This window comes from Alligator sinensis, unplaced genomic scaffold (assembly GCF_000455745.1).
Source record: "Alligator sinensis unplaced genomic scaffold, ASM45574v1 scaffold267_1, whole genome shotgun sequence".
NCBI classification, from domain to species: Eukaryota; Metazoa; Chordata; order Crocodylia; family Alligatoridae; genus Alligator; species Alligator sinensis.
In genome coordinates this window covers 681,709-691,618 of record NW_005842100.1, presented here as the reverse complement: position 1 = coordinate 691,618, position 9,910 = coordinate 681,709, and the positions used below count along the sequence as shown (strand labels likewise).

At 46.6% G+C, this 9,910-nt stretch overlaps 1 protein-coding gene across 4 annotated transcripts in view; it reads left to right on the top strand.

Annotated features, from left to right (window-relative positions):
- The window catches only part of ALDH1L2 (aldehyde dehydrogenase 1 family member L2), a 46,511-nt gene that overhangs the window by 35,382 nt on the left and 1,219 nt on the right, over window positions 1-9,910 (top strand). For all 4 annotated transcript variants that reach the window (XM_025204887.1, XM_025204888.1, XM_025204886.1 and 1 more), the window contains 4 exons: window positions 1,817-1,915; window positions 2,868-3,033; window positions 5,306-5,411; window positions 6,925-7,124. In XM_025204887.1, the coding sequence (XP_025060672.1) occupies window positions 1,817-1,915; window positions 2,868-3,033; window positions 5,306-5,411; window positions 6,925-7,124 (571 nt within the window). The remainder of the gene's footprint in view (window positions 1-1,816; window positions 1,916-2,867; window positions 3,034-5,305; window positions 5,412-6,924; window positions 7,125-9,910) is intronic.

The window sequence follows — 9,910 nt, the reverse complement described above, 5'->3', positions numbered from 1 at the left end:
TGCTCCTGCCACTGGCCCCAGCCCCATAGTACTGGCAGGGACCTGTATGCACAACCTCACGCCTGCTCTGGACTTGGCACAGTGAAGGAGACAAGCCAGAACCCATGCACACAGCCCCAGCCCACCCCATGCCTGCTCTGGACTCACCAGCCTACACTGAGCAGCAGCAGCTGGGCAAAAGCTGCTGCTTGGCATGGGGGGAAAAGCAGCCCCTCCCCTTCGTTGCTGCTGGGCCCTTGCTGCAGACTGCGTCTGGGCTGCCCTGTGGCTCTTCTGCACTGCCACTGCTGCCCTGCTGGGTGGCCCAGAGGCAGCGGTGACAGCAGTGGAGACAGCGGCAGAGAGGAACCAGCAGTGGTTGGGCATGGGCTCTGGGTGGTTGCAGCAGAAGGGCCCAGCAGTGGTGAGGAGGGGCCACTTTTTTCCCCCATGCCAAGCAGCAGCTTCTGCCCAGCTGCTGCCACTGCTCAGCATGGGCAGGCAGCCTGGAGAAGGCACAGGGCAGGCCAGGGTCAGGGCTGTGCATGTGGGTTCTGGCTGGTCTGCTCCAGCTTAGGTGAGTCGGGAGCAGGCGCAGTGTGGGCCAAGATTGGGGCTGGGGCTGTGTGCTGTTGGTGGGGAGAAGCCACAGGGCATGCGGGCTCTGGGTTGTTGCTCAGAGGGGTGGGGTGCTGACTGGCCTGTGACAGATCCTCAGAACTGCCTACATGGTCCACAGGCCCAAATAATTGCCCGCCCCTGCCTTAATGATTTATCATCATCCAACACCCTGACTTATGCTTCCTACCCAACCTTAACATTGATCTTCTAAAATTTGCAAATACATGTAAACAACAAATTTAGATGATAATATGCTATTCCTAGAGATCTGTTATTCAGTATAATGCTAGCATATGCCACATTATTCATTATAAAAAAGAACTCATCATTCATGTTTATAATCCTGCAGTTAGAACTGTAAAACCTACTATTACAGAGCTCTATGCATATGCAGTGCTCCAATAACAGGCAGAACTTGAGAAGGAGATAATGAAGCTATCTGTAGCAATTCTATTTTTCAGAACAAAACAGGAAAATAACTGCCCCCAAAAATAAATTAGCAGTACAGTCAGATCCTGAAAGTTCTTTATAGTGCAACAGCCTCAGCCAGTACTATGGCCTGTCAGAAAAGAGAAGCACATTGAGAAGAGAAGCATATGTAAAAATATTTACAGTTTTCTTTTTTTAAAGTAAAGTAAAACACTTCTGGAAGCATTGACAGGCACTAGCTGTCATAGTAAGAAGGAACAAATTCTGCCTCCCTCATGGGATCTGCATTAAGAGGCTTGATATAACAGGTCTGTCATGGATTTGATGGAGTGCTGGCATGTACTTTTCTACTAGCCACCAGATTGCTACCCCCAACAAAGGTAAAGTTCAGTGAAATATTTCCAACTCCCCAGCCTCCCTGCCAACACCCTTCTCAGTGATGCTTGACAAGGTCTCCTGGAGCTGTGGTCACCACTCGGTAGAGATTGTGCAGTTCCCTAAATCTTCTCTCCAGCCTTCACACTCAGCACAACTGTAGTAGTTGTTCTGCATCAAGGGTGACCTATGTCCATGGATCAGTGCAGGTAGAGAGGAAGGATGGGATTTATTCCAGAAGTAAGGAAACATTTTCCCCCTTCACTGAGTTTTATATTAATAACTTCCCTTTAAATATTGATGGATCGAGACACAGAAGTTCGAAACAGAACAAGAGGTGCATCTGAAGGGAAAGGCCTGGATAAGAAATAAACAAAACCAGATGTCAACCTATTGTTTTCTTCTAAAATAGGGCATGGGAGCAGTGTATTTCAACAAGGGAGAAAACTGTATTGCAGCTGGCAGACTGTTTGTGGAAGAATCAATTCATGATGAGTTTGTCAAGAGAGTGGTAAGATATTTAGAAGGCTTATGTTTAAAACAAATTTTGAAATGATGTAAAGCAAATATCCAGTAGTTTCATAAACCTATGCAAATGTCTTGGTGTTGTGTCAGTTATTTAAACTTCCATTGCTGTTAATGGCTGAAAAAATAAAGGTTTGTGGCAGGAAGGTATAAAAAGATTTTTAAGAGATGCAAATGGGAGACACTTGTACAAGAAATGCAGTGACAAGCAACACAGTTAAAGGCAACAGTCTGTTAATGCTGGTCATATGTTAGGCTAAGAAAATGATTTTAACTCACTGAATGAGGCTTAAGACTACTGTGAAGATAAAAAAAAAAAATAGTTGGACTGGAAGAGGAACAGGAATCATACTAGAGCATATAACAATCTCCATTTCAGATTCAGTGCCTATCATGTAGCAATATTTCAGAACACAGGCAGATGAAGTTCTTTGGGTAAATTCGATATCTTTTATTAGACCAACTCAAAGAGCAGGAAAAATTCTTCTTAGCAAGCTTTCAGGCACAGACACCCTCCATTAGGCTGAGGAAGCATCTGCAGATAGTCTGTGCTCTTCCTGGATGGAGTGGTAAAGCAGCCAGAGGCCAGTATCTATGCATGAAAGATCACAGTAGTTTATCCCTGATTAGAATAGGAATTGAGTGTGACAGCTAGGTAAAAGGACAACATTTTGGATGCCAGCCATGGTAGCATAAGAAATTGAAGAAATAAAAAGGGCAGCCAAGAATCTCAACAGAGAGTAGTGATTTAGGGTGCCCAACTGGAAACATTTTACGCAACCTGATTTTCAGAAACTGCTAAGCATTCTAGCTCTGGAACGGTAGGCCCCTTCAGGGTACATATAAGTGAGGCACACAAATTAAGGCAGCCATGAGCACTCAACACTTTCTAGAGATTAGCCAGTGTATCATGCTTGGTAACTTTTCCTTTTCTGAAGGTGGATGAAATCCAAAAGATGAAAATTGGTGACCCACTCGATAGATCCACAGATCATGGCCCACAGAATCACAAGGCGCATTTGGAAAAGCTGTTGGAATACTGTGAAACGGGAGTGAAAGAAGGAGCCACCTTAGTGTATGGAGGAAGACAAGTATGTAGACCAGGTAAAGTACTTTCTGGAGATGATTTGGACATTTACCTTCTAAAGACTCATATTAGACTCTCCCCTGCTGGGAAGTATAAGGGGGAATCCATCATGGAAACAGTACAAAAGAAGCTGAGGGGCTGCATCTCATACATTTTCTATTCCTAAGGACTCTAATGAAGTAGTTGCAAATAGAATAGGCTGCCTTTGAACTTGAAAACAATCATTGGACACCAGAAAGAAAAAAAAATGGTTCCTACTGAATAGTTCTTCCCATATTTACATATGAACAACATTGCAGGCTGGATATTTCTTTGCTAAGACTGATTTTTTTTTTCCACACGGACACAGTGGCCACGTCCAGACAAGTGTGGACATTAGTTTCTCCACAGACAAGTAGCAGTGGCACACCTTGTGCTGCTGCTGCTTGTCCCCAGGGAACACCCATGCCACACATACTCTGGCATGTGGCAGATTACCTCGGGTGCGGTAAGGGAGGCTGGGGGCAGTAACTGCACTGGCCCGAGCATGGCTCTAGCCAGCCAGGCTTCAGTTTTGGGTGGTGCACACTGCCATGTGCACTGCCCCACTTTTTTTTGGCTCTCAAAGTCAACCCCCCCTCCACCCCCCATGCTGCAGGGTGGCAGTGTGGGGAATGCCTGCACGTGCAGTGTGTAGTGCTGCAGATGGGTCTGCAGTGCCACATACTGCATGTCCATGCTTGTCTGGACACAGCCACTGAGAGGAATGATTTCATAGGCATTAGGGGCTGGAAGGGACCTCGTGAGATCAAGTCCAGTCCCCCTGCCATAGGCAGGGGGTCAGCTGCAATCAAGTGATCCCAGCAAGAAAAATATCCAGATGTTTTTTGAAAGAGTCCAGAGTAGGTGCTTGCACCACCTCTGCAGGGAGTGTGTTTCAGACCGTGGACGCATACACTGTAAATAACCTTTTTCTTATGCCTAGTCTAAATCAGCCTTCCTGGAGTTTATGGCCATTAGACCTTGTTATCCCTTGGGATCTTGGTTTAATGTGTGGGACTTTGGTGGCAGAAGTCCCATCATATTAAGCTGTAAAGCTGAGGCACCACCTGCTGTATTGAGGCTGAAAGCGCATTTCTACACTAGACAGTTTTGCTAGTATAGGTATAGTAATAACACTAGGGAACATGGCCATTTTCCACCCCCCCCGGCATTTTTGAACTGGCAATAACCTCAGCATATAGGTAGTTAAGCTGACAAAGATGTGCTTTTGCTAGCATAAATTGTTTTGCTTGCAAACACAGTGTACATTATAGCAACAAAGTCGGTTTAAACTGCATCTAATCTAGAAGGTTTTGCTGACGTACCATTTCTTAAGTAAACTCAGTTTATATCTAACAAAGTAGACGCTTTCACACCACATTTTATGCATACCCTTCCCTGCCAAAGGAAAATGTATAGAGGAGACTGATATCATCTATAGCAGAGGTGGGCAAAATCCAGCTCATTAGCCAGATCTTGCTTGTGGCTGACTCCATTTCCCAGTAACCCCTGCAGAGGTGGCTCCTTCTGGCTGCTGGTGCTGGACCCAGCCCCACTGCCTGGGCACCCTGGCCTATCTGCCCTGCATCCACTGCCAGGGGTGGGATCCATATGGTCAGGGCATACAGCTGGGATGGGGCCATGGCCAGGAGCAAGGTGGGTGGGTGGGGCTGGGGAGACCCTGGGATTTTGGGCCAGTGATAGTGCAGGGACATGATATGCTGCTCACTTGCCCCTGCAACAAGTGTGGGTTCTGCAGGAAGGGGCATGCAGATCATGGCCCTGCCCCAGCCCACTGCTCTCACTATCCCAAGATCCTGGGCTCTGGTCCCAGCTGGTGAGCAGCTCCTCCACCCAGCCACATGTCCTGCCTGCATGGCTCCCAGCCAGTCTCTGTGGAGACCCTTGGGTCTCAGGGCCATGACAGCATGGGGCCAGGGCAGAGCTCCAGTTCTGAGGGCAGGGGCATGCAGAGAGCATCCTGCAGCTCTGCCCCATCCCGGTGCTATCACAGCTCCTCAGTCCCAGGGTCTCCATGGAGACCAGCCAGGAGCCACATGGGCAGGGACTGCTAGGAAATGGAGCATAGCTGTGGGCTCGATCTGCCATTTTGCCCACTTCTGATCTACAACTTAAGTCTGTGTAACAATTCAGTAGCTCAGAACAAGAAAATAGAGGCACTGTGATACCAGAAAGCAAGAGAAAGAAAACAAAGCAAACTAAGAAATGTTTTACTCACAAATGATGCCTTTCCTGTGTCCTGTGTAGGTTTCTTCATGGAACCCACTGTATTCACAGATGTTGAAGATCATATGTATATTGCCCAGGAAGAATCTTTTGGTCCTGTAATGGTAATTTCTAAGTTTAAGGATGGGTATGTAGCATTTGGTTTTACTTCATCTCTTCTACCACTCATGTAAAATTACACAGTCCTAACACCTGCTGCTTTCATCTTGCCAACACTCCTAAGTCCATATGAGTCTATTTGTGGGAAGGAACCCTCTATGGCACAAGAAGGTGCTGAATGAAGCCTGTGATACCCTTTTCCTTAAGTCACTACAAAACTAAAGCTACAACAGCTAGCTTGGGGACACCAAGGGGGTAGACTCGCAACTCAGTTGACTTTGTGGCAACAGTGGAACAGACAAAAAGATTTACACCAGACTAAGTCAGTTCACTCCATGGTAAAATTACCCTTCAAAAAATTAAAAGTGATGGTTTACTGCTGTAAATTATACTACTGGACTGGCTGTATACATCTATTCCCCTAGTCAACTTAGTAGCTGTTTGCTCAATGAAGCTGCTCCCATGCCACCTAGTGGTCAGGAACTGTAATATTGTCTATTGTGAAGAAAACATGAGAGCAGCTTGTGTACCTGCCTTACTACAGAATACAATCTAAAATCAGTTGCTACGTAGTAATTATATTATGCCTGCACCCTACTTTGCTAGAGGTGCTATCTTTCAAATTAAGCTAAATATTGAATAGTCTTCTTTTTTTAACTGCAGTATCCTGGTCAAATCACAAACTTGTGTTTTTTTTTGTTTAGGATTTAAAGGCCCTCAACTCAGGTTTGCTTTGCCACAGACTTGTGTGTGGCATTAATACATGCTGCTGGACTAATGTTCCAGAAGTCAGTGCATTCTAACAACAGATGAAAAAAATCCCTGCTTATTCTGTGGTCCACCAGATCCCTAGGAATTGGGAATGACAATCACAAGGCTGGATTCTGCCCTTAGGGAAAAAAGACCAGTATTCTATGCAATTATTTACATTGGACTGAGTTTAATATTGAATTTTAAAACTGTAGAAAACTCATTTGAAAGCACCTCTCAAATTTATAAATTACTGCACTGTAAAAAGTCACTTTATCTTTCAAACCAAGAATTGTCAGAGCTGTTTGGGGATGAGGTGAAAATAGAAAATAGAAACTAGCACACTGAAAATGGCATGGAAGTTTATCAAATGTAGGAGTGTGCATTTAAGTAATATTCCCCATAAGAATGGAGTAAGAGCTATTTTTAAGCAAAAAACACTCTTACGATGGAAAGTTTTGCTTTGCAAATATTTTTGCTTATTCCTTGGATTCAACTGCAGTTGCACAAAGCTGATATGCATAATGCAGCACTTGCTTTGGGATTCTTCAGTATTAACCTTAACCATTCTGAAATGTAAGCCTTACAAGTTAGAGACAAGAATAAGAATTGCCACATTATCTGACAGATAACTGTAGACTAGCACTTGCTAGTCACAGCTTTAAAACACTAGAGAAGATTGGGGGATGTGGGAGTGGCTGCACAGAAACTATGGGGTCACTAGTTACAAATCAGGGTCTTGACTCTCTATGACCTATCAGTGAACCAAACTGATTATTTTTTTGTTGTAGGGATGTTGAAGGAGTGCTGCAACAAGCAAACAACACAGAATACGCCTTAGCTTCAGGAGTTTTCACAAGAGACATAAACAAAGCTCTCTATGTCAGTGAAAAACTAGAAGCAGGGACAGTTTTCATCAACACATACAATAAAACTGATGTGGCAGCACCATTTGGTGGATTCAAACAATCTGGATTTGGAAAAGATTTAGGTAAGTAGTTCTCTCTTCTCCCCTCACATATAGTCCAAGTCAGTTTAAAGAAGAGAAAAGGAAAAAAAAAACAACCCTTGACCAGGTCCTATCATCAAGAAACCTCTGGACAGATCAAGTCTTATATTTTAAAACTAGTAAGAAAAAGGAATTAGGAGTGCACGAATAAGGATTTTTGGGGCCAATACCAATGGCCGATTATTAACGAGCTATATCACCAGATACCAGTCTGATTGCTGATGTGCAGCCAGGCAGGTTGGACAGCCACTGTCAAGTCTGTTGGGGGGTGAGTCGGGTGTCTAGTGGGGCAGATCAAGGCCCCCACGGTGAGGGAGGGAGTGGGGCTGGGGCATGAGCAGGGGCAGATGCTGCCCAGCCAGGGCAGAGTATGGGATAGAGCCATGAGTGGCTTGTCCAGAGAGGGGGTGGGGGTTTCCTGCTGCTGCATGCACCACCGGGGGATGCACGGGTGGCACGTGCTCCCCCCCACCCATCTGTGCATGGGGCAAGGGTGGGCTGCCTGCTGCAGGGTCAGGGCCAGGAGTGGTGCCAGGCTCTTCTCAGCAGGAGGGTTGGGCCAGGGCTATACTCGGGCTGGGCGGCGGCAGTGCTGGGAGAGGGGCTAGAGAATTCTGGGGTGGCTGTAGCCCACCCCATAGTCTCCCCACCCCTGTACCAACACCACCTGGCCCAAGTGCAACCTAGGCCCAAACCCCCTGCCAGAAAAAGCCTGGCACTGCCCCCAGCTCCAACCCCACAACAGGCAGCCCACCTTTACCCCATGCACAGATCTGGGTGGGGGCGGTACATGCCCATGCCTCCCCCAGGGGTGCATACAGTGGCAGGAGCCACACCCTCTCTCCCTCCCCAAGAAACCACTTGTTCTGTTCTGCCCCGGCTGGGCAGCACATACCCCTGCCCCAGTCCCACTTCCTCCCTCACCACAGGGACCTCAATTTGTGCCCTCCCCATGCCTCTTCCCTACCCACCCACAGACTTACCCACCGGGTGCTGCTCTTCAAGCTGCTAGGCTGCATTCCTGGCCGCATGCATGCTGCGGCTGTGCACATGCATGCTGCATTTATTGACATTATTGGCCACATAAGCCAAAAAAAGCCGACTGCCAATAACATCAATTTTCCTTTTATCAGTGCTGATATGATATGGACCGATGTATCGGTGCACCTCTAAAAGGAATGACAGCTAGATACTAGCTGCACCTCCTCCCCTTGCTAGTTTCAAATGCATATCCCAGTGGTTGAGTCATGGCATCCCTCCACTAATTTTTTTGAAAGCGGAAGCACTCCCAGTTGAGAACCATTGTTATGCTCAACTTACACCCAGTTGAGAACCACAGAGGTAGCTCCTGCTAGGTAAAAACTGCCCCACATACCTGGTGCACAGCCAGAGTAGGAAGGGCTATGGCATGTGCATGCTCTTCCTCCTTCATTAGGACGATCTGAGAAACCTGAAGCAGTCAGGAGAGTTGGTTCATGGTGGAGCCTTTCCCAGTCCAACTCTGCACAGTATCCCCTGGAAACTGAGGTGTGTGAGACAAATGGAACTGTCCCAGGTGCCTCTGAGAGGAGGATGGAGTGGGGATGGGGGGAGCTGGACTGGGAAGAGACAGCTCTTCTGCTTGCATTAGGGTTCTTGGAGAACCCTAATGCAGGAGCCCACTTGTGCTACAGCCCTACATGCAGGGAAGCTGTATTTGGCTACTGCCACCATAGTGCCTGATTCACGGCACCCATGAGAGGGTCTCATGCACCCCAGTTGAAAACCACTGGCATATCTTAACATGTTAGGCTTCATGTTTTCGCTTAGCTCAGGATGAAATTTCTCTCATTGAAATCAGGGTCTGGACTTATAATGCCTTGTATATTGGCTGTCCTTACTGAGCAAATCCAACTGAGTTCAGGGATTTAGGAGCCTTCCCTATAGTTCCTGATCAAGGAGTCACCTTAAAATAAAACACAATGCAGTAGAACAAAGCTTGTAAAGAAAAAGGGGTTTTAAGACAGCCTATATGAATGTCTCTTACCATCCCCTTGTAATCTAGAATAGCCCACAATAGCTTTCATCATCACCACCACACAGGACATGACCCAGTGTCTCACTTTTCTAGTTGCCTCTTTAAACTTAATATCAGGGGTTTTTTTTCTGTGATGGCTGATTTTTATCCATTCTTGGCAAACCAGCCCTGAAAGCTCAGACATGGAGGAAACCAGAGTCCTCAGAATAATGCGTCTGTGATTGTCCCTAACGGACTCAAATGCCAGTTAGTAAGTGGCATCTGAAGCCATCTCCTCCTTTGGACCTGTATTCCTGACAGCCCTCTTTTGAATTAACCCAATACAGACTTACAGAAAGTCTCATTAGCCAGCCTGCATGCCATAGGCATAAATTATGAAACGACAACTGCAAATCAGTTAACACCTTCATGGGAATGCCAAAGGGGTTCAGTTTTGTTTTGATGCCAATTTTTTTGCAGGGCAAAAGGGATATAATGGATGAAAAGTGGTTGTACATTTTGAGACTAACAAATACTGTATTTTTGCGCATATACCCCGCCCACAAGTGTAAGTCACACCCACGTATAACCCACGGAAAATTGTATTTTTGTAAATAAGTCTGTGTATACACTGCACCCGTGTATTACCCACGGTGGCGTATACATGGGGAGGCGGTGCAGCCCAGCCCGCCCTGGCAGCGGCGGCACTGCCCGGGCCCAGCAGGGAGGCCACGCAGCCCAGCCTGCACTGGCCCCAGCTCCCGCAGCAGTG